Source organism: Macrobrachium rosenbergii, chromosome 50 (genome assembly GCF_040412425.1).
Source record: "Macrobrachium rosenbergii isolate ZJJX-2024 chromosome 50, ASM4041242v1, whole genome shotgun sequence".
In the NCBI taxonomy this organism is placed as follows: domain Eukaryota; kingdom Metazoa; phylum Arthropoda; class Malacostraca; order Decapoda; family Palaemonidae; genus Macrobrachium; species Macrobrachium rosenbergii.
Window position 1 is genome coordinate 4,981,743 of NC_089790.1, and position 20,758 is coordinate 5,002,500.

The window sequence follows — 20,758 nt, forward strand, 5'->3', positions numbered from 1 at the left end:
ATTTTGCAGTCATTTGCCGTTTCCTTATCAGTCTGACTTGATCTGGAAAATCCACATTTAAGACTTAGACAGTTACAACTGCAATAGGGTTTAGATCAAAATTAATAACAATATTGTCAGCAATATCCAATTAGTTATTACATGAATAATTACGATATTAATTATGGAATCCGTTTATGACATCCAAATTTCCAGTTTAGTTTTTCACAAAATTCTTCATAGTTTTAAAAACATTAAAAACTGGAAAATTTAATTTTTTTTTGGATAAATTTCATTTTCATATTTTAAAAGTTTAACGAACGAGGAATCTGGAAACTCAATGACCTCCCTCATTCTAAAGAAATGCCCTCCTAGTTCCAGTCAGACTTATTTTCTTATTGAATACTGTTTCTTCCTCGAAATAAAAGTAGTTAAAGACTTCATTATTAATTTTCTTCCTTCCCGATTTCTAAATGTCGTTCCTGTGTAGTCTATAAATCTGTATCATCTTCGTTTATTTTTGGATGTTCCCCAACTGGGCCCTGATTGGTCTATCAGGTAGACACGTTTTGTTTTAATCACGTATGGGGTACAGATTATTATAATTTTTCTAAGTTGCAACAGCTCTAAGTTTTTATATTTCATTTTTTTCTGTATGGTCTATTTTTCAGACGCGGGTTCCAAGGTCAACATATTTAACAGTTTATGACCCATGAAATTTAGGCTATAAAACCAAGCGCTGGGCACTTCCAGCCATTCAACCATTCAGAGAAAGAAAAAAGTGAACTGCAAGATAAAGAGATCGAAGTATACAGATCCAAGTTGAATAAGGAATTAACTCCACAGTTGGACAACAAGGTGGAAGAGAGGAAGTGGGAATGGAAGTAAATTCAAAGGTAAAAAAGTAGGTCTAGTTAAGGACCGAACGGACGGATTTAATAATTTAAGACCTTTGTGCTTCTTTTCAGAAGTGTGTTCTCCAATATCAATTTACACTTGATATGGGTTACGCCTAGAGGATGTCTCTAGATTATCTCATAGTTTTAATTAGATGTAGGTCAGAAAAGACACTTTCCACTAAGTTCTTGCTTTGTTAGATTGTGAAGCTCCGATAAGATTGTAGTGAGCCTATCAAGCGGGAATATATTCATTATTGATTTGGGTACTTTAGTAAATGAGCCTTGTACGATTGGTAGACCAGATAGAGTAGTCTAGTCTTGTGGTTATATAGTTAGGTGTAATATATCTAATGCACCCCTGGAAATGTATGTTGCATAAATTACTATACTGTCCAGGGTCTCTCGTCGATTTCTGGCTCACTGACCGACCATACATTTGCTGCTCAATTATGCCAGTCAAGCGCATGCGCTGGCGCTGGTTCTTGCCTTTAGAGAAGTATCCCATAGGACCAAGTACGCAAAACTTCCTCTGATAAATACCAGAGCAGCTTCTCTGGGACACAAACATAACATTTACGGTATATTAGTCTAATATCCATCCACAGTAACGCACAGTATCTATTTACTAATAATGATAATATTACATCGAGTCTGCTGTTTTCTGAAAAAACATTCGAGCTTGTCAAATTCACCATATCAAATCGTTCAGCACTATAGTAAATGCTGCATAAAGGGCATAAAGGTCTAGTAAATTGATATAGAATATTTTTTAAAGTTCTAAATAGTAATCTATTATATCCGCGTGATAAATTGCGGGCTTCAAAATCCTAAAAATGTTAAATAGTTTTACGCACGTTACCCCATCGTGGCGTCACTGTGACACTGTGTTCATGGATGACGACACTTACCGCGTGACATAAGTCTTGTATATATAGTGAAAGTGTAACTGTAAACATTGTATTTCCGTATTTTAAAGTTAATCTACCTCGTGGATGTGTTATTTATTGACCTACTGACAAAATATACTTGCGGCTGAGTGTGTAGTCGTTATTTATTCGTATGTTGAACGCCAGTATCGCGCATATTACAATAAATTAGTGATGAGGTCAAGATGTCTCGATGACTGGAGTGCCATCGAAAGCAGGTCGTAGGTAGGTCATTGAAATGTATGGAGTATTCTTAAACGTAGCTTTAGGTTAGTTAATCGATGACATATTTTATATTGGTGAAAGTAAACCTCATAAGCAAATGGTAAAACTATGAAGATAACTCAGACCCAGGCCTCCAGTATTTCAAGTTTTCTAGACTATGTGTTTTCCCTAAAGCTTATTTCGTGTGTAATGGTTTTGTAGCTGATAAATCAATCGGCCGAGTTTATTACGTTACAGAAACCTCTAAAACTCAAGTTAAAACAATGGAGATAGCCAAAGCCTAAAGTATTTCAATAGTTTCTGAGTAGCCTAGTCTACATGATCTAGCCTGGGCCTGTGTTTTCTCAGAAACGTATCAATGGTAATTCTAAGCCGGCTGTCCGCGGTGAGCTAGACTATGGCAATTGGCGTTTTTCTATGTTATTTTACTTGCTTTACAAGAATTTGAAGTAATATTTTGTCGGCCGGCTGTAACTAAACTGTAATTGACCTTTCAAGACTATTCGACTTGAGTTAACCTAACGCAGGGTAGGTCTAAGCCGGCATTCCGCCACGAGCCCACCAACCCCCTCCATAGCTAATACGGCAAAATTGTAACCAATAAACACCCCTAGGGTACGTTAGGTTGGTATTTTAGGGGTGTTTACTGGTTACAATTTTGCCATATTAGCTATGGAGGGGGTGGGGGCTCACTGCGGAATGCCGGCCTAGATCTACCGTAAAGCAAGTAAAATAACATAGGAAAACATCAATTGCCATAGCCGAGCTCACCGCGGACAGCCGGCTTAGAATTACCTCCTAACCTATCGTATATAGGACTGCTGGGCGCAACCTGGCAAGGAACACCCCATCTCACCCTTTCCATTGAACGCAGCATAGCCTAGGCCTATTCATTACCTTAAGGTTGGGAATTCTAGCAGAGAGGCATGCATATGTTCCTTTTGGCCTAGTCCTGGTAATTGCCTTCAGTGAGAAAAACGGTGCTTTGTGAAGGAAATGAGTTTATTGGCAGAAGGTCTCCTCATGGATAAAAGTAAAAGTGCATAGGTGTTGTGCAAGTTAGGCTTATTTCCTCAGGTCACAGCTAGGATGAATTTGAAGGCTAATACCGCGGCCTGGTTCCCACTAGTCACCAACTGGAATATTTACTGTCTTTAACTTGTTTTTGTTTATGTATATGCCATGTTTATGTTTATGATATTTACCGTCTTTTGTTTGTTTTTTCGTTCTTCCCAAGGCGTTGGTACTGTGCCCATATTTCACAAAATCTGGTAATTACTGAACCTGTGGGATATGTCAGTTGTCTCCAGTTTTTCCACAGCTGGCTTAAAATAAAATCATCTACATAGGCTGTTACAATAGGGATGTATCCTAACCTAACCTCCCTTAACCTAACCTAGACTAGGGCGCCATGTCCTGACTTGGTCAGGATGTGCACACACTCCTGGACCCTTACTCTACAGGACATCAATTTACCCCTTGATTTTGCTTTTAAGATTACTAACGTTAGGCTGGTGGTAATACACTCATACACTCACCAGCAGATATTGCTAAGTAGATATTGCTAATGCCCAAGAATAGAGCACTTTCAAAATGACAACGTTGGACTTAGAATATGAAGAAAATTTGCATGTCTGTATAGGTAAAGATGTAGTATATTATTAGGGGATTACAGATACTAGTGAAATGAAGGGATACATCCTAATTTAACAATTCCCAACCTAACCTAGGCCGCTGGCTCTTATCTGACGTAAATTTTTGCCTTTCCTAGACTCCCTAACCTGACCTTAGGAAAATGATGCTGTCTGCAGCCATTTTGGAATAATAAGTGGAAAACCTGTATTGCCAAAAGAACCTTGTATTTTTGAGAGATTTGCTGCTTGCAGAGCCTCTTGATATGGCACCAATAGGCTAAAATACACCATACCCACAAATTTTGTGACACCTTAGGGACTTCGGTAGCCTACACCTGCACTCTAAACCTAGTCAAAAGGCTTTCAGTCTCTCATGTCTTTTAATCAATTGATTTTATAAGGTTTCCAGGATCTTTTAAGAACTTTCGAAGTTTGCATCTCCAGTACAAAAAAAAAAATTTCTCACCAGTAAGAAAAAAATCATTATTAGCATACTTGTCAGCACCGTACAATGATACAATGCATTTTTATTTTTTCCTCGTGTTATTTCTAGACCAGTTTTCCTGTCCCATAGCCTGGTAACTTGATCTGTTCTGTTTCACCCAAGTTTAAGCCTGTCTCTCTCTCTCTCTCTCTCTCTCTCTCTCTCTCTCTCTCTCTCTCTCTCTCTCTCTCTCTCTCCACGTCTAGTGTGTACATTCACATTGGTTTGCTCTCTCTCTCTCTCTCTCTCTCTCTCTCTCATGAAACTGGTATAAATTCATGAATTGAATGTGCACATTCTCATTGCTTTGCCTCTCTCTCTCTCTCTCTCTCTCTCTCTCTCTCTCTCTCATGAAACTGGTATAAATTCACATTGAATGTGCACATTCACTTCTCTCTCTCTCTCTCTCTCTCTCTCTCTCTCTCTCTCTGCATGGTGGACATCAGAACAAAAAAGTCAGTGGTCGAGTAGTACTTCTGACGGCGTCTCAGCCGTCTGATGGAGGTCGCCTTTGTTGGGAAGCGACACACCTCAGCGCTTCCGGCCCCGACGGCCGACGAGTCCTCGACGCCTGAAGGTACTTTGGTCGTGGAGCGACACACTTCACCGCTTCCGAGGCAGACGTCAGCAGACAAGCCCCCCCAGTGCCCCGAGGTACCAAAGTGCACAGAGCCGTGATGCAGTCGTTGGTGTTTCGGGGTTTGCATGTTAATGGAGATTCTTGGTTTTGGGGATTTTTGGATACCCGGTCTTATTGTTCATTGCTGTGCCCAAGGGACTAGAGTGGTTTGTGGTAAGACGGTGAAAGCTAAATAACCATAGCTGGAGCTTTTAGCTTATTGTGTGATTTTTAGATACTGCTTATTGTTCATTGTTGTACCCAAGGGACTAGAGTGGTTTGTGGTAAGACAATGAAAGATAAAAACCATAGCTGGAGCTTTTAGCTCATTGTATGATTTTTGAATACTGCTTATTGTTCATTGTTGTACCCAAGAGACTATATATAGAGTGGTTTGTGGTAAGACAATGAAAGCCTGATGTTATAACTTGAATTGTTAGCTCATGTTATATCGGCAAACGTCCCCAGGCATGATCAGATTTCAAGGGTTTGAATTACGGAACAAAACTGAGATTTTCAAAACGTGCTGATAAGATAACCGGCGTCAGTAACCTAGATATTGTGACGCCAGTTTTGTTTGCCATAAGTCAGTCAGTCATTGCTAATAAGAATAGAAATTATGAAAAATTATTTTCCATTTTGAGATGAAATTAGGAGGGCAGTGTTCCGAAGAGCTGACGTCAGCAGCTTTACAATAAGTTTTTGATGTTTTATGCTTGTAACTTCTACAGCATTATATTTTCAAGAGCTTCCAAAAATACTAAAGACTTTACTGCTACAGTTCAGATTTTGGACTGTAAGTTTATAAGTCACGTTTACTTCCAATCCGGTCATTGTCTCTTCCTTTGACTGGTAAGAAAACCGGTTCGAATCCCTGGCGAGAACATAACTAACTAGGAACATTTGGTTTATTACCATGCCTATGTTCACTTTTAAGCATTGGTTTTTTGTAGCTGGTAGTCAGTCGACTATAGTGCTTCCCAGCCTGGGCTGGAAAAGAGAGAGAGAGAGAGAGAGAGAGAGAGAGAGAGAGAGAGAGATAGAAAAAAGTAACACGTCAACAAAACGGGCAGACTTGGGCGAGACAACCCGTCTTTTCCACATGATAACTCTCTCTCTCTCTCTCTCTCTCTCTCTCTCTCTCTCTCTCTCTCTCTCTCTCTCTCTCTCTGTCGCAGTCACGTATGTGCCCGTCGAAGTCATCCAACCGCAAACCTCATGGAGGGAGAGGAGGTCCTACGGTACAACCTCTTGTAGACTTTTAGACAGTAAAAAACGAAGACCTTGTAACCCCATCTCCTGTCGGAATGGCCAGTGAAGCCGCCATCCCCGAGAGAGAGAGAGAGAGAGAGAGAGAGAGAGAGAGAGAGAGAGAGAGAGAGAGAGAGAGAGAGAGAGAGATAACATGGCCCCCTCCATCATAATCCCTCGATCAGGAATTCTTTCATCAGCCATTCAACCCTATTCCATTCGGTTGAGAGAAAGGACCCTCTCTCTTTCTCTCTCTCTCCCTTTTCCTTTTATCTTCCACGGCCACAATGATGTGTTGGGGGGGAGGAGGGGGGCCGCCTTTGGGGGCTAGACAGTCAATCAATCTGTTATCTGTCTTCGACTCCTGTAACAGGATACGGGAAGGTTGTACTGTAACAATCGAGAATGAGTAATCAGGGTACGTGCCCGAGTCGCCGGGCATCTAGAGGGTGGTCAGACATGCCCTGAAAAAAAAAAAAATGTATCTTCGAGAAGAAGAAAGTAATCGGCTACCCTGACTCACAAACAGAGAGAGAGAGAGAGAGAGAGAGAGAGAGAGGATTACTTCGTCGAGGCCTCGTCTTCAATATGGTGGTATAAATTACAACGGGGATATTGATCTCTTGCTTCTATTACTCTTATCTCCCCCCCTTCCCCCCATTAGGTCCACGACGATTAGCGACCTAGCACCTTATTAACTATGTAGCCTAATCAGTAGAGGCGTACTTTTTTTTTTTTTTTTTTTATTACGGAAGCGTCCCCACCCTTGTTGGAGATCGAACTCGTGGTATGATCGGTTGTGAGGCAGTAAATAAACAGCACCGCATTCCATCTGCATCATGCCTAGCAGCTTACAGTAACATAAAAAAAATGAATACAAACCAGAAATGGAAATGTATTTGTGAGGTTTTTTGCTTTTATATTTCACTAAATTCCAAAAACCGTGGTTAACGGGTTTTGAAAACCTCTGAGCACCGTGCTTTTGAACATATGAACCGTTGAATTTCGTCAGATGTTTTTGAAGCAAAGAGACTTATGAATTTTCGGATTTATTTTTCTGTAAGTTACTTAGCATGTAGAAATTTGAGAGAGAGAGAGAGAGAGTTATCGGGGTTGCAATTAGATTGTAGACAATTTATGAGGCTGAGATCTTCAGCCATAACTGAAGAAACTTAATATAAAACAGTTTCTTTAACGTTTCATTTCAGATCTATTTGTATGTACTTGTGGTATGTTTATTGTATTGTGTATTTGCACCATATACTTAAAGTGTCTGTGTGTCGTAGGGTTTTATATATCTTAATATAATATAAATATTAAGATCAGCAGCTTTAGACATTCGTCTTGAAGGATGGGCGTCTGTGGTGAATTATCTGCCCGAGATAATGGTTTTTTTATATAGAATTCGATCCTTGCACAAAATATTACATTACGTAATTTTGAATTTGGAAATGGCGTGTCATCAAATTGCAGAACAAAAATGGAATTAATTGACATGATTGAAATTAAGTTGGACCTCTGTATGGCAACAGGCTGCAGGAGTACCAGCATTCAGTAGTATTTATATGAAGAATGTAACTTTTGCAATTATTTTGTAATTGAAGATCGTCTCTGCATTTCTTTTAGATTAGGAAAAACTGCGGCCATGATAATAGAGGTATATGTTGCATGATTGAGACGATCACGAATTAATCAGTTTTGTATTAGTGTGGTAATTATTAAAAGCAAATTTTTCAAGGATAAAAATTCCCTAAAATTATATCTTGATACGTTGGTGGGAATCACACCGGCCTATTAATAATACAATGAACGCCTGAATGCCCGTCGTCGAGACGCACCGGTATTGCAAATTGAGGTGGGTAGGTAAAGGGTGCTTAGGTTGCGTTGGCAGGATATGTTAAGGGGAACGTTAGTGCTTAGTGATCCTCGGAGGGTGGTCAGTTAAAACTGCAAACACCTATTTAAATGACCTGCTTAGTTTTGACTCAGAATCTCAAGTTGTTATTCATATCGAATGTTCTGAAGTTTCAGACTACGGAATCTTCGAACGCAGTTTGGTAAATATAATATATATATATATATATATATATATATATATATATATATATATATATATATATATATATATATATATATATATATATATATATATATATATACTCATATCAGGATATAATATAGGTATTTCAATTGATAATATATATATATATATATATATATATACAAGTCTAAAATATAGTATGGAACCTGAGAGCATACTATATATAGGGGATATATACCTGGGCAAGCTAACTGCTTGCATACCATATAAATTTTGACTCAATCAGGATCCCAGGTCTTTCAGTTGAAATGAGGCCCAATTCCACTAGGCCATTTCAATTCGAATTGGAACCTGTGGCAACTGCACCCTTGAATTACCTGTTGAAAGACCTGCTTGCATCCAGCGATGTGTTTTCCCCAACTTCCCGACTCGGCAATGACCCAATTGACAGCATTTGATTATATATATCCTAGTGGATATATATGCCTTTCAGTTGAAAGACATGGGTTATATATATATCGGAAATTTATTTATGTTACACAATTATATGATTATATATATATATATATATATATATATATATATATATATATATATATATATATATATATATATATATATATATATATATATAATTTTTTTCTGTAGCTTTCACTTCGAACAGGTTCATCCCTTACTTTTTCATTTGAAGGGAGCTCATCTCGGCGTGACCGGTTGGTCTGTTGGTAATGGACATATCCTGTTAGGTGGCATTGTGGATCACTAGACTGTGACTGGGCTGCAAAAAGGGTGGGTGTGTTCCTTCCATGTGGACAGCACAGTCCCTTTACCCAACCTTTGTATGCGCGTCTGTTCTGCGCGGCCTCTTCTTTTTCAATTTTTCATATTTCATGTGGGCCAGACCTTGTTAGTGTGAAGCATCGTCTTGTGTGTAAATTTTTAGGACCAGAAACGTTAGAAATTTGGTGTATGTGTATTCGTACATGATGCACTAATAATATACATACACATATATGTATATTATCCATATACATATATATATTTTATATATATACATATACAGTGTATATATATATATGTATATATGTATATACATATATATATACACTGTATATATATATGTATATATATGTATATGCTATTCTACATAAATGTATGCCTACAATTGGGATTAATTAACTTTGATCTTCGTGTTTTGAAAGATAGGTTTTTATTATGCATATATATATATATATATATATATTTATATATATATATATATATATATATATATATATATATATGTGTGTGTGTGTGTGTGTGTGTGTGTGTGTGTGTGTATGTGATATTCTACATAAATCTATGCCTACAGTTATGGTTAATTAACTTTAATCTTCATGTTTTGAAAGATAGGTTATTATTATTCAGATATTTAGTTCATGTTACAATCCGGCGTATTTTATATAAATGTTATGGATTTTCTTTTTGCCCAGAAGGATGTATTGCTATAGTTAATGTTTTAATATCGAGTGATAATTACCCCTAGAGAGAGAGAGAGAGAGAGAGAGAGAGAGAGAGAGAGAGAGAGAGAGAGAGAGAGAATGATCCCACGATTAGCCTCTCATTATCGATTGGGAATTGCTATCACGCAAACCCGGTTTGTAACCTTACCCTAAGCGGATGTATGTAACCCATTCACCAGCAAAACGGGCAGCCGTGTAAGAGCCTCGTGGCAATATTTATTTGACGTTTTTAATCTGATGAAGGCAAACAAGGCACCTTGCAATTCAGTGCAGGTTTATTGTAGGGTCAATTATTGAACGGTGGCGTTCTCCAGTGCTTGCCCAGATGTAAGCTGTAACAGCAGAGATAGGATTTAATACCTGCTCTCTAATTTTGTTTGGTAAATAGTCTTCCCATTTTTATATGGGGTCACCGTGATGCCTTCTTTTGAAGGACTGATTTGGCTTTGGGGTAGACTAGTAAAGATATTAATTCATTATTGATGACAGTGAATAGTACGGATATTAATTTATTACTGATGAGTGCGTTGATATTGCAAAGAACTCGTACTGATTTCGAAGAATAGGCCTAATTAATATATCGAGTCGACTCTCAAGAATGACTCACTCTTAAAGTATTTAACGCTGGGTATGGGTTTATTTCTTATTAGAAATCCGAGTGATGATTTCTTCATCAGGACGGTAAAAGTACTTCACGGCGAATATTTGATAACGAATAAAGTTGTCGATAAGGAAAGACTAAGAAAATATGTAGATACAGATTTGCAGAGCTAATGATGATGAAGATACCAAATTTTATGATTCAATTATTTGCTGATTGTTGTGATTGTAATGAAGTAGTTTGGTCACTTTGGACTCAATAAAACTGATTGTTGACAGAGTGAAAAATGCAGTCCCCATCGCATCATTCAGTTACGTGCCTGAAGCAGTATAAATTTCTCTCTCTCTCTCTCTCTCTCTCTCTCTCTCTCTCTCTCTCTCTCTCTCTCTCTCTCTCTCTCTCTCAAGAATAATAATACTGTGACTGGTTCTTGCAATCTCTCATCATTCAGTTGTGTCTGAAGCAGTACAAATCTCTCTCTCTCTCTCTCTCTCTCTCTCTCTCTCTCTCTCTCTCTCTCTCTCTCTCTCTCTCTCTCTCTCTCTCTCTCTCAGATTGACTCTGCATGTATTTTCATTGACATCCAGTTCAGCTTTCAGTGGAATGTCAGATCGACACACCTGTCCACTGCCACCTGTCAGTAACTTAGTATTGTGGGCCAGTAATTCAAGCTCTGTTCGTGGACCTCAAGTCTCCCTGACAAGTGTAGAATTTTAAACACTGTTGAGGACTCCCGTAAGAAACGATCTTATAATTTCAAGGTTTTTTTTTTTTTTCTTAGACTCGTGAATTTTTGAGGAGAGAATGTACACGCTAGTTTTATTTGGTCGGAACAGATATCTTGAGGGCCGATGTTTAAGAGAGAGTTGATTAGTTATGATTATTATATGAAATTCGGGCTGTCTGGTTTCATGATAAAACAGCAGATATGTAATAGAAATATTGTCAAGTAAATTCAAACGGAGTTTAGAGAATTTTTATGTATATGTGTGTATGTGTATGTGCGCTTGCATAATTATATACTTAACATGGTACGATGACAGATCTAAATTATGGTTCACAGTCTTAATTAGTTAAAAAAATTGCGGTTCACAGTCTTAATTAGTTAAAAAATTGCGGTTCACTGTCTTAATTAGTTAAAAAAAATTGCGGTTCACAGTCTTAATTAGTTAAAAAAAAATTGCGGTTCACAGTCCTAATTAGTTAAAAAAAATTGCGGTTCACAGTCTTAATTAGTTAAAAAAAATTGCGGTTCACAGTCTTAATTAGTTAAAAAAAATTGCGGTTCACAGTCCTAATTAGTTAAAAAAAATTGCGGTTCACAGTCTTGATTAGTTAAAAAATTGCGGTTCACAGTCCTAATTAGTTAAAAAAATTGCAGTTCACAGTCTAATTAGTTAAAAAAATTGCGGTTCACAGTCTTAATTAGTTAAAAAATTGCGGTTCACAGTCTTAATTAGTTAAAAAATACGATAGTTTATACGCCCCTCTGCTAAAGTACTGCGCTGTATCTTAGTTAACCCCCTTTGTTTATTCTACCATCTATACCCATTGTTCTCTTTTGACTTCAGTATTATTTTGCCATATTAAATTAATCTTTGTTCTGTGAACGAATCTCCTTCACTCGCAGCCGTGCGAAAGCGAACCCTAATGGTCTTTGAAAGTGCTGAAGTATGTTGATTTCAGGTTGCAACTTTGGCACTTCACCGACACCAAGTCGTCCTGTTTTTAACTTTGAAGGTGCAGTAAAAGTGTTCAAGGTGTAAGAGAGCTTTGTTTGAGAAATTAAATGGTAAATATATCAGCACGTTTGCTGAGAGAGAGAGAGAGAGAGAGAGAGAGAGAGAGAGAGAGAGAGAGAGAGAGAGAGAAACTTACTTTTACCTAGGTTCAGTGAAAAACTGAAAGAAAATAAGAATTTTAATAAAAATAAATGGAAATAGATATATTGAAGTAAATATAAATGAGAAATAAAAACAAATAAAAATAAAAGTAGAAAAATATAAGTAAACTGTCGTAATTTACTTGTGATTGCTGAAATATACATCGCATTTTTCAGTCACTATTTAACTCAATAATTTCTAATATGTCATCATGCATATAGAGAGAAAAATTATGTTAACAAGTTGTGCCATTGCTAAATGAAATTTATTTTTCCTGTCACTGCGTCGCTGGTACCTGGTTACAGCATGAAGTGAATTGTAAATTGTACTCTCAGTTACTGGTTTGCGATTATGTAAATGCTCATCATGAATTCATAACTGGTCTGCTAATAGACTTTTTAGTCTGTCTGGATCTTGCGAGAGTGTATCGACCCTAGCTGAGATGACGATGATTATGTTGGTTATTTAATAAAAGTTTGCATATACTCGTAAGGAACAAATGCGTGTTGATTTGCCTGGTACGCTTGTACGTTGTTGAATGCATGTCTGGAACAAATGAGCAGAGAAAGATTGGAAGTGAAATGAATGCACGTGGGATCAAAGCCTAATGAATAGATAATCTGGCAGCCAATATGGAAAGTAGATACTATAGCATAGTTACATGATGCTTTTGCATGCATCGTTGTTCATAAAATATGACGTCGATTTATGCAGTACTGCTAGGAAGACATTTCCATTATATTTACAGATGCATATAGCGCTGAAACAGGTATTTAAACAACGAATGGTATTATCGATGAAGTGAATGTCATTGTGTAGGTAAAAAGCGTTGATGGATTGAAGATAAGGTTGTAGCCTATATAGTTCACGAACAGTAACTGGGGTATAAAAATGGATGTGAAGGGCCTTCTGCAGTGTTGCTTTTCGGAGTCAATTCGTAAATGATAGTTATGTTGGCGAGAGGATATTATAAATATTTAACGGCACGTATTTATATAACGTATTTTCTTTCCTATTTCCAATTTTCAAGAGCCATGGACAAAGGTTTCTGTATACATTGGCAGACAAGGTAAAAAAATTTTTTTTTTTCAAATATTGGCCATTTTTTTTTCCACTGTTTGGGGTTACATGTCTCTTGGTACGTTCGTGGTCCATGAGTACTTATTTAATTTTTATTTTTTGATGAGGATTTTCACCATAATAGAGCATTCACATTTTGTTACGTTCAGCGTTGTAGATTGTGACGGTGACTTAGTCTTTTCCTTATTCCGAAGTTGCGTCATAAAAGAAATTGCTTATTGGTATTAAATGACTTAATAATAACTTTTAGCATTTATATTCAGGGCCTAAAGTCTACAGTATGGTTACATATCTGCAGCTAGCAAGGCCATTAAGATTTTATTATTAAAAGGCAGGCTACTGTCTCTGTTGATGAGGATTTTTATACGAATGGTTGATTGAATGTCTGAGATGTTTTTGTGATGGAAGCGTTTACATGTATATGTTGGTGAGCTTCGTATGGATGTGATTTTGTTTTATCATTTACATTTTCCTTGATGAAATTTTCCCGCTTTTGACATGTCTCCATCGAATACTATGTGCGTAGTGAGTGTTACTTGCAAGTGTGACTATGAGTGTTCCATGGCTGGCATTTTAATTGAAGGAATGTATTGATTTAATGTTTGGGGGTATATAGGACCCAGCACCCATCCCCGTTTATTGGTGACTTCATATTTCACATACGTTTTGTGATCGTATAGAATTTATTGCATTGTATATATATATATAAATGCATATATATATATATATATATATATATATATATATATATATATATATATATATATATATATATATATATACATACAATCATGAAGCTACAAATGTTGTTTAATATCAAATTCATGCTACTTGGGAATATCCCCGATGGGGAATTATCACCGAAGGGGAATTTATAAGTGATAAATGGATCAGTACTGCCGGGTCTCGATCCCTCGACGCAGTTACTTTCCAACAACTCCAGTCGACGGTCTACCCACTGAGCCATCGGTGAAAATTCTCCATCGGGGATATTCCCGAAGTAGCGTGAATTTGATATTAAACCACATTTGTAGCTTCATGATTGTATATAAATCACAGTGTGATAAAAATTTCATACATACACACACACACACACACACACATACACACACACACACACACACACACACACACACACATATATATATATATATATATATATATATATATATATATATATATATATATATATATATTCAGAATGGGGTTAGTGCTTTTACTTAAATGTCAAGTATTATACCTTAAGAATTGGTACGTTTTGTGTGTGAGTGTTTCTGTATTTTCCTATAGATAGCATTACTATTTTCTTTTATAAATAAGCACGGTGTCAGTCATTCCTTACATTTCTCATTTCTTATCATGTGATTTCTTGACGTCACAAGGTATATTAATATTATTGTACTAAATCGAGTGATCTGCTCATATTCGTGTCAGTGACATCATCCAGCCAGGCGTTACTGTTATTAGATTACGCGACTATTTCTGTTCGTAGTAGGTAGTAGGTCAGTGTATTATAATCAACTTTTGTATAAGTGGCACTTCAAGTTATCAAGACTTGTTTGTTTTGAAAGGACCATTGTGATAGCGAACAATTAATTATCGGATGTCCAAATGTATTTGGCGCTCATCTCTTCTTCTTCTTCTTCTTCTTCTTCTTCTTCTTCTTCTTCTTCTTCTTCTTTCTCCCAGTATTCATGCTAAGTTCATGTTGTGTTATTTATGTGCATATTAAGCACATGATCTTTAAGGCTGCTTATGTGAGTGTTCTCAACTGATACCAAAATGTGCGATTCTTGAGGAATGTCATATGTTGGGTCTTCTTTTTGGTTTTCTTAAGTAGTACAATAATTTTTTGGATACCCTGTATACCTTCGCATGATTTGTGGCTGTTAAAGTAAGTTTTCCATTTTAAAATGTCAATGAATTCATGTCTAGTAGAAAGACGACAATGCAAATATAAGCTTTTTACGTTTCAAAGAAGAGTGAGGATAAGAGTTTTCCTCTTTCAAGGAAGAGTAGAGATTGTGGTATTTTCCTCTTTCAAGGAAGAATGGAGATAAGTGTTTTCTACCTTCGAGGAAGAGTGAAGACGGATCTTTTTATATTTCAATGTTTCAGCATCGGAATGGTTGAAAAAGTGAAGTTCAATGTTCAGTATCGGTAGAAAAATAAAGCAAGTGAATATTTTCGTCGATATAGGAAGAGCAACGGTAAATGTTTCTCTTATAGCTTTAAAAAATTAAAGGTAAAAAATGTTCTTGAGATCAAGATATTGAAAGAAAGGGGAATGATAGATGCTTTCTCCTAAAAAGAGAGTGAAGGTAGACCACATCTCCAATAATGAGGGGAATGAGGAAGAATTTTTTTCACGTGAAATATTTTCAGATTTTCTTGGCGACAGCGATCTTAATTGACGGTGTGTCATATCTCTCAAGAATTTGTCTTAGAGCTACGAGTCGCCGGTGATTAGCCGAGACCTTCCATGTTCCTGTCCTATCAGTTAATTTGAACTGTCAGGTGCATCCACCCAGATATGCTTTATCGGCGAAAGCTCTGCCAGGGAGAGTCGAAAGGGATTAGTTCTTTACTTATTATTATTATTATTATTATTATTATTATTATTATTATTATTATTATTATTATTATTATTATTTTGGTTAGGATGTTGCCATAGGGATGATTTGGAGATACCCGGGGTTCGATACAAGAAAATGGAAATAAGAAAATTATCTTTTGCTCTCTCTCTCTCTCTCTCTCTCTCTCTCTCTCTCTCTCTCTCTCTCTCTCTCTCTCTCTCTCTCTCTCTCTCTTTCTCAGGCGTGAAAATTTCATGTCGAGCATATTGCTAAAATAAACCATTAGTGTTCACATTGATTGATCTGTTGACATCTCGATTAAATAACAACATGATTGCTGTCCATTCTTATATAAAATTACATATGTTGTAATTTTTACTTTCAATTATGAAGCCACAAATAAGCCCGTATTATCGAGTTCATTTTACCATGCGAATAACTTGGACCCTTAGCGAATGAATCAGATAACGGATAATGGAAGAAAGTCCCACTCTGCGATTCTGAATTAGCTGATAGTGGGTCAGGTTAAATTCCACAGTGATTATTGGGATGAGATGTAATTCGGATTAACGTTAATCAGGAGGACCCTTAGTTGTATCTCCCAGTAATCTCGGTATACTAGAAATTTGTTACAGTCATTTACCTGGAATACAAACATTTCTAATTCTTAACATATCTTTGAATAAACTTTTGAACTTGATGAAAAACAAGGAAGAGCCGTTACAGGCAAACTTTTGAACTTGATGAAAAACAAGGAAGGTCCGTTACAGGCAAGCTTTTGAACTTGATGAAAAACAAGTAAGGTCCGTTACAGGCAAACTTTTGAACTTGATGAAAAACAAGGAAGGTCCGTTACAGGCAAACTTTTGAACTTGATGAAAAACAAGGAAGGTCCGTTACAGGCAAACTTTTGAACTTGATAAAAAAAAGGAGGATCCATTACAGGCAAACTATTGAACTTGATGAAAAAAAGGAAGCTCCATTACAGGCAGACTTTTGAACTTTATAAAAAACAAGGAAGATCGGTTACAGGCAAACTTTTGAACTTGATGAACAACAAGGAAGATCCGTTACAGGCAAACATTTGAACTTGAAAAACAAGGAAGATCCGTTACAGGCTGTATTGAGTACAATGATGAAGAGGCTGTATTGTGCAAAATCTCGATCACTTTAACGGAGCAACAACGACTGTATTTGGGGGAAGTAAAAGTTAAAATGGTCAAGGCTGCCCTCTCTGTGATATATGATGACAGCTCCCAGACTAAACTTCGGGCTTCTCTCGCGTCTCCGTCTGATGATAATTATTCTGACGCATTTGACTGGCGTCACAATTTCAGTGGCCAGTCACATCCATTCCATATATTTTTCAACCAATGAAAAGTGGTTGTGGGTAAATGCTGTCGTATTTTTTGGCGGATGAAAATCTCGCATAAAATGCTTGCTTTTTTAATATTTGTGTGTTAAAAAAGACAAACTCTTGTAATGAAAAGTATTTATAATAGTTTTTTTCTCAGTACAGCCAGATTATGGAATTCCCCTACAGCATATTCCACCTTCCATGAGGTATATATACCTGATGTTTTGTTGTGATCCGTTGTCCTGTCCTTTCATTCCTTCAAATTTTTTTCAACAATTACCATTATTCATCCATGTCCTTAGCCTGTTCTATATTCCTGATTGTTCCTTTCAAGCACTGCATTCACCTCATGGTTCTTTTAACCCGTTCTGACTTCCTCCTCATTTATCGATCAGGGTGTAAGTATTTTTAGGAATTATTTTGCGTCAAGAAATAGACCATCGTCTAACGTATTTTCTTGTGTTAACTTTTAACTTTACCGAATTCTATTTTCCTTCTGTTCTCTCAGACTCGGTCTATTTTCTCTTGTTCTTTTCTATTATTTAGGCTTTGGTTTTACAGAGGCTCTTGCACATTAACTTAAGTTCGTTGTGATTTCGTTCAGTATATGAATTGGATAAAGTTTATGCTACAGAATTTTGTTATTACCTGAATGAGACATGGATATAACTATTAGGTGCCATGAATATTTTGATAATTGAGCATAAAACCTACTTTCTTTTTTTATTTTGAGGCAGGCGGATACGGAAAGTTAGGTGAAAACTGTCCAGTTAAGGAAAGCTCTGAATGTCTCATGCAAACGAAGGTGAAAGTAAAAAATACCGTAACTTCTGCAACTTCCGAGATGGCCATGAAAACCCTGATTGAAAAGAAAGGTGAAACATACCACCTTACCTAGTTGAGAAATTTTGTGTACTGTTACAGAGGGGAAGTCTGGAATTATACATTTTTTTTTTTTTGCCTAGCTTTGTTTTTCTCAGAACCGTCTGAAAACATAACTCGCGGATCCAGCGAAACATTTCTGAGCTGGGGTGGTCCTTCGCCAAACCGGTTCTCCACGTTCATTTCTGATGCAGGACCCAAGTGCATTATCTCTCTCTCTCTCTCTCTTCTCGCGGCGCCTTTCAGCCAGGACCCAGGTCCTGCTTTTAGCGCAGACGGCAGCCGCGTTTTGGGAGATGTCCCGTCCCCCCGCTGGGACGCATCTGGCTCCGCTAACCCTAAAGACGCGACTTGATGGATGGAGAACTATGCTAGGACTGTCGTTCCGGAGCCGAGACCAGCGTCCGGGTTCGGGGCTTCGACGATCGTTTGGCAGATCGACTGGCCCTGATTGACAGTCAGATTGCTCATTTGCAACTCTCGAGGTTTTGATTGACTCTGCTGCCGACTCTATTATTTTGGTCAGTGCTTGCTTGCTTCCTTGCTTGTCTTTCGTCCGAGTTTCGTACTTCTGTCATGCATTATTTAGGTGATGATTGTATTAGTGGGTTCGTCGAGTTGAACGAGATTTTGTTTCCATGATTATTGCTGTTGCGTAACAGTGTTGAATGTCTGTCTGTCTGTCTATCTGTCTATCTTAGGATTGAAAACGCTCATATAAATGAAACAAGGAAAGCCTAATAGCCTTATATTTAGGATAGTACATCTTCATTTGAAGCTGTCCATCACCCCATTATTTTATTTATGTTTATGTGTATATATATATATATATATATATATATATATATATATATATATATATATATATACACACGGTAGTGTGACATGTTTTTCCGCAAATAAGTTGACTAATTAGAGTTTTGATAAAAATGCCTTTCATGTCCATTATCGAGTTCAAATTTCAAAAGTTTGTCTTGAAGCGATTTGTTGCAAGACCATTGAAGTGGTCTATCGTCCCATTCATTATGTTCTTAAAATTCTCTCTTACTTCAGCCACATTAAATTTGGTGAAATTCAGCCGATCAACAGCAGTCCCAGCAAAGTATTTATTTCCTTGGTATCTTTTTTATTATTTTTCTTTGTTTTATATTTTGTGAATACTGTGCCAGTTTTGAATTTAGTGTCATTAAACTTTCAGTTGACTTAGTACTTATCAGTGTACTCTTATTACATGAAGAATTTTAAGCGCAACTTCTTTTACTCAAGGGAAATTATTATTATCACATAACCCCGTAGGGTGGTATTGCCATCAGTGCACCTCACGTGGTGCACTGTAGGCATTACTTGAGGGTCTTCGCGGCGTCCCTTCGGTCCCTAGCTGCAACCTCTTTCATTCCTTTTACCGTACCTCCGTTCATATTCTCTCTCTTCCATATGACTTTCCACCTTCTCTAACAATTGTTTCATAGTGCAGCTGCGAGGTTTTCCTCCTGCTACACCTTTCAAACTTTCTTACTGTCAATTTCCCCTTCAGCGCTGAATGTCCTCATAGGTCCCAAAGCTTGGCCGTAGGCCTAAATTCTATATTTTATTCTGTTCTATTTATATAAAGTATACGGTAAAGATACCATCTCACTGTACAAGACTAGACAAGAATAGATGGATCTTTATTTGAAGCTGGAGAATTATTTAGAGTCAGATTGCAATGCAAATCGATTTGACAAGGAAGTAACTTTGATGAAATAGATAAGTAAAAGCTAAGTAAATAATCGAGGTTAACTATGACAGAGGAACAAAGTTTTAGTTTTCTGTAAAAGAACACTATCGAGATGGCTATTTGTCTGCCCGTCCGCACTTTTTTCTGTCCGCTCTCAGATCTTAAAAACTACTGAGGCTAGAGGGCTGCAAAGTGGTATGTTGATCATTCACGCTCCAATCATCAAACATACCAAATTGCACCCCTCTAGCCTCAGTAATTTTGATTTTATTTAAGGTTAAAGTTAGCCACGATCGTGCGTGTTGCATCGCTATAGGTGCCAGCAACACATGCCACCACGGGGCCGTGGGTGAAAGTTTCATGGGCCGCGGCTGAGAGTTTCATACAGCATTATACGCTGTACAGAAAACTCGATGGCGCCGAAGAAACTTGGGCGCATTTTTTACTTGTTTCTTTCACTTTTACGCGAATAATGAGAAGAAAATTTCATTTGCAGCCCTCTAGCCTCAGTATTGATTTTCTTTAAGGTTAAAGTTAGCCATGATCGTGCGTATGGCAACGATATAGAACAGGCCACCACCGGGCCGTGGCTGAAAGTTTCATGGACCGCGGCTGATAGTTTCCTAGGCCGTGGCTGAGTGTCATACAGCATTATACGTTGTACAGAAAACTCGATTGCGCCAAAGAAAGCGGCGCATTTTCACTTGTTTTAAGGTAGCATTGCACTATCCTAAATTCACGAACAGCTGTTTCGTAAACGTCGTATCACAAAGAAAACTGCGACCAAATGTTGCAGGAGAAACGGAGCCACGTAATCGCGGAAGTCGAAAAAGACCCTTTTAACCTTTTGTTGGCTGTCATGTCGGACAGAGTCGCACCTGGATTGGTAGGCGCCATCCATCAAGTCGGCTTTATTCCTGTCCGTTCGCATCGCGATGATGTTGATCTTTTTTTTTTTTTTTTTTTTTTTTTTTGCGTTCTCTCTCTTTCTTGTTCGTTGTTTTTTTTTGCGGCGAATTGTTCTGTCGATAAGCATCCCCGTGGTATGCTGTTTAGGATTGTTGTGCTGTTTACGACAGACTCTCTCTCTCTCTCTCTCTCT

The 20,758-nt window shown here is 37.4% G+C and overlaps 1 protein-coding gene across 1 annotated transcript in view; it reads left to right on the top strand.

Moving 5' to 3' along the window:
* Positions 1-1,606: 1,606 nt before the first annotated feature.
* Positions 1,607-20,758, top strand: part of LOC136832531 (uncharacterized) — a 347,044-nt gene continuing 327,892 nt past the window's right edge. The window contains 1 exon segment of the mRNA XM_067093459.1: positions 1,607-2,029. Coding sequence (XP_066949560.1) covers positions 1,998-2,029 — 32 coding nt within the window. The 5' untranslated portion in view covers positions 1,607-1,997.